Here is a 3965-nt window from a genome sequence, read left to right on the forward strand (position 1 = left end):
AGAATATAAACGATGATTAATTTGAAGCCAATAAATGAATCTTACCTAAAAACAAATCAGATCAATAATTAACACTTGGGAGAATTATAAAATTTATAAACGTCTTTTATTAGCAAATTAATTGTTACTCACCTATTTATTCGTTCGGAATAATAACTATAAAAAATGCTTCCTTTCCGAAAATTTCAATGCAATAGTACACGAATTTCTAGTTTAAAAGTGGACACGAAAGAAATCGCCTTTTCTCGATAAATCTTTATTCATTACAGAACATTTACTACTTGGAAAAATCGGATCCCAATGCCCTTATTGAAAAGGTAATTCTAAACAACATTATTGTGTAACCTTTTTCAATTAAATCAACAGAAAAAAACGGTTGAAGAAAAAGTAGAAACATATCGAAAGAACGACCTTAAATTATTGATAAATAAAATTCCTCGCATTTCAAATTTATTAATGATGAAATTAATTTTTTACTAATTTACATGAAAAATCTGGCCTAGTCCGAATTTTTCGAAACAAATGACGAATTTTCAGCTAATTAGCTGGCACTTTTTGTGATATCCAGGGGTAAATTTCCTAATTCGATTTTTCTCACACAACATTAACTTTCACAATATTGAAGCAACCCATGAGATAAAGAGCTTTTGAAGAGAAGGATTAATTTCCTCATTTCCTCCTCTGAATCCGCCACTGATCACAACTGTTGTAAATCATATTGTAATTGATGGAAAATAGCATGTAATTGTCTTTCTATATGTTACTACAGTTGAGAGACTGCAATAAATATCGAATTTTCTTCGTACGTTGCATTCGGTTTTATTTTATTATATTTTATTACGATCCTTGTTTTTATTGTACAAAAGAGCGATTGATTACTTTGTTTTGTTTTTTATTTTTAGGGTTAAAATCCCTTCAGACTCAGCCAACAGCAATGGTAAGTAATTTAAGTTTATTTAATTGTTTAGTTTTCGGAGCGAAGTTACTGCGGCAAGAAGCTAACCAGCAAAAATCGGTGCTGCCAGATTAATTTCTTTTTATTCCCCAGTTTTTTTACTGAAATCTTCTTATATTTCGTCGGAGATTGTTATTACGAAAAAAGGAAAAAAATTCATTTAACGTAAATAACGAAAGCGTTTTTTTTCTTAAATTATTTACCAATATTTAAAGAAAAGTGCAAGTAATAACTTTTAAACAACAAGAATTCATTTGGCACAAAAATTAAACTAGGTATATTATGAATTAAATAAAAATCACTTTTTCCTTAAACTGGCTCTAAATTCCCTAGGTCTGAGGAAATTTTCCTGACCAAAAATCGAACATGTTACCGGAAATCTCTCTCCCTCTTAAGAGAAAGAGAAAGACAGAGAGAAATTGCTCTTTCCAAATATATTGTGAGCATAGCATGCATGTGTTAAATGTTTGTCAGTTTTCATTTTACGAAATACCTCCACCAAAATTTGTTATTAACATTTCCCATGTAGGAAAGTACGGCGGGCCCAGGCTTGGACCAGCCTTGGTCCAACTATGCAGAACTCTGGGCCAGACTTGTAAGCCAGACTTGGCCCAGTCTTGGTCAAAGTCTGGAATGATAACGCTGGCCCAATAATGGTTACTAGGACTGGCCCACGCCTAGTTGCCAGGGCTGGGACATAGTTAAGCTTCAAGTCTGGCCCATGTCTGGTTGCCAGGGCTGGGCCATAGTTGTTTCAAGTCTGGTCCATGCCTGGTTGCCAGGACTGGGGCACAGTTAGGTTTTAAGCATGACCCATGCCTGATTGCCAGGACCATGNAAATTACCAAACATTTTCAGTATATTCATATGCGAAGCCCATGTCATTCAGAAAGCCACATAATTAATAAACACAAAATAAAGAATCTTCTCTAATTGTGACCGACTCATTGAGCATACTTACAGCCTTGCAGAACCCTTTACAAACTAATTAAATGATAAGAAACGTCGTCCATCAACTAATAGAAGGTGTGATGGCCAAGGAAATCTTAGATTGGATACTGTCTCAGTCTGACATTCATGGAAACGACAAAGCAGACGAACTTGCAAAAAAAGGCGCTACCGATTCCGTATCCTGCAATAGTTCCCCTAACCAAACCAGAGGCTAAACGAAAAATCAAGAAACATTTGAGAAAGTCTCCCAAAAAACTACAGCAAATTAGAAAAGATGTCTTCGAAAAATTTCGAAATTCAGATCTCAAACGTAAAGAAGAGGTAATCATACAAAAACTCCGAATAAGTCATTCTAATCAAATTCATATACATTTAGTTTAAAATGAGCTACCTCCGATATGTATGTAATACAAACACCTTCCTATCAGTGCAACAAATTATCAACAACTGTCCTGAGTTTACAAAGAAGGAAACGTAGTCTTGCTACATCGTTTAGTGAACACCTGAATAACCCAAAACTACATAAAAAAATGTACTAGAATTTCTTCGAGATTTCACATTGTACGACAGAATTTAAATGTTTGAATCGTGTAACAATACCGTAAATGACCCATGACTTTGCAGTTAATGCGGCTTAAAACTATTGTACGAAAAATAAATTAATAATTAGCTAAATATTTATATTAGCGACCCCTGCCCTCTTTGTCAGGCGTGAGGTTGGGGTAGATTTTTAAATATAAAGTTTTTATTAGTATTTTTTCTAGAATGACAATATTCAATGCCGGCCTTACGTGATATGAGTCCCCTGACTCCCCTTAAGGCTGTTATTTACTATCGAAAGTGGTTTAATAGAAAAACAAAAATATTTAACTTTACAATCAATCTTCGGTGGAATCATTATTTTTATATCCATTGTAATAGTAATAGTGGTACTAAAAGATTATAAATTTGTAATAAAGTTTGTACATATAAGCAAAGTTTTGAAGTCGGTTTTTATACTTAAGTAGAGACATTTATGTGACTACCCATTAGAATACTTCGCAAACTACTTCGATTTGAATTTTTGAAAATTTGGACAATATCGTTATTGGATATGCTTTCCTCAATTAAAGTAACAGCATCTATGTAGCACTTCCGGTTATGCCGGAAGTTGACCCAACTTGGTTATTTTAAATGGAACACCCAGTATATTATGACGGTTTTGAATTCTACTTATGATTTTAGGTAGACTTTTATAATACTTTTCTACTTCTAAACTTTACCGTTTTCGAAATATTAATTTTTAAAAAAAAAAAAGTATCAGAGCAGTAAGTTTCGAAAAAGTATGCCGAATTTACAGTAGAAAAGCTGGAGCTTTAATTATTGTCATTCAAATACCCATACTGACAGTTTAGTCATTAAATATTTTGATTATTAATGTCAATTATTGAATATAATTTTTATGAAGAATGGAAAATGAAAATACCTATTCAAATTGGGAATAATTTTATAAAATCAATTGCAATACGGTAGAATACAAATAACAATAGTAATAAAATCAAACAAACAATAAAAAAATACTATGTGTAATCATACAACACGCTACTGAAGTGAAACTACTTCAAACACACAAACATACCGGGATAGGGGTTAAGGAATTGGCGTCAGTGGCGTCGTTTCGACTGTAGAGTGTAGGCACACATACAAATACATTCATACATTTTGTTAGGGTTACACTATACATGCCGGAGTTGTCTGTAACGAACGTTGCATTGAAGCACGCTTACGGCTCAAGCGATCCCCACTACGAACTCGACTACGTGGCCGTGTAGAGAGGGGACATCCGTTGCATGATTTCGTTACATAGCAACTCGCATGAAACGAACTTACCCTACCGTGCGTAAAGAAGTTTCACTTCATAAAGATAAAAACAAAACTGTTACAGCCTCCTCTTTTTTAATATTTCATTTAATAAGCTCAAACCATCCGCTTCCTCGTTCACTAACTCCACACATTCTTTCGCCGTTCTTCCCTCACATCCCTTCAGCACGTGCCCTAGGTATTCTGCCTCCCTATCACA

At 34.0% G+C, this 3965-nt stretch overlaps 1 protein-coding gene across 1 annotated transcript in view; it reads left to right on the top strand.

Moving 5' to 3' along the window:
* LOC108745151 (sodium-coupled monocarboxylate transporter 1) overlaps positions 1-3965 on the top strand; it is a 158883-nt gene that overhangs the window by 74462 nt on the left and 80456 nt on the right. Inside the window, exon 2 of the mRNA XM_025980902.1 lies at positions 903-937. Coding sequence (XP_025836687.1) covers positions 935-937 — 3 coding nt within the window. The 5' untranslated portion in view covers positions 903-934. The remainder of the gene's footprint in view (positions 1-902; positions 938-3965) is intronic.

Source organism: Agrilus planipennis, unplaced genomic scaffold, assembly GCF_000699045.2.
Source record: "Agrilus planipennis isolate EAB-ADULT unplaced genomic scaffold, Apla_2.0 scaffold4, whole genome shotgun sequence".
NCBI lineage: Eukaryota > Metazoa > Arthropoda > Insecta > Coleoptera > Buprestidae > Agrilus > Agrilus planipennis.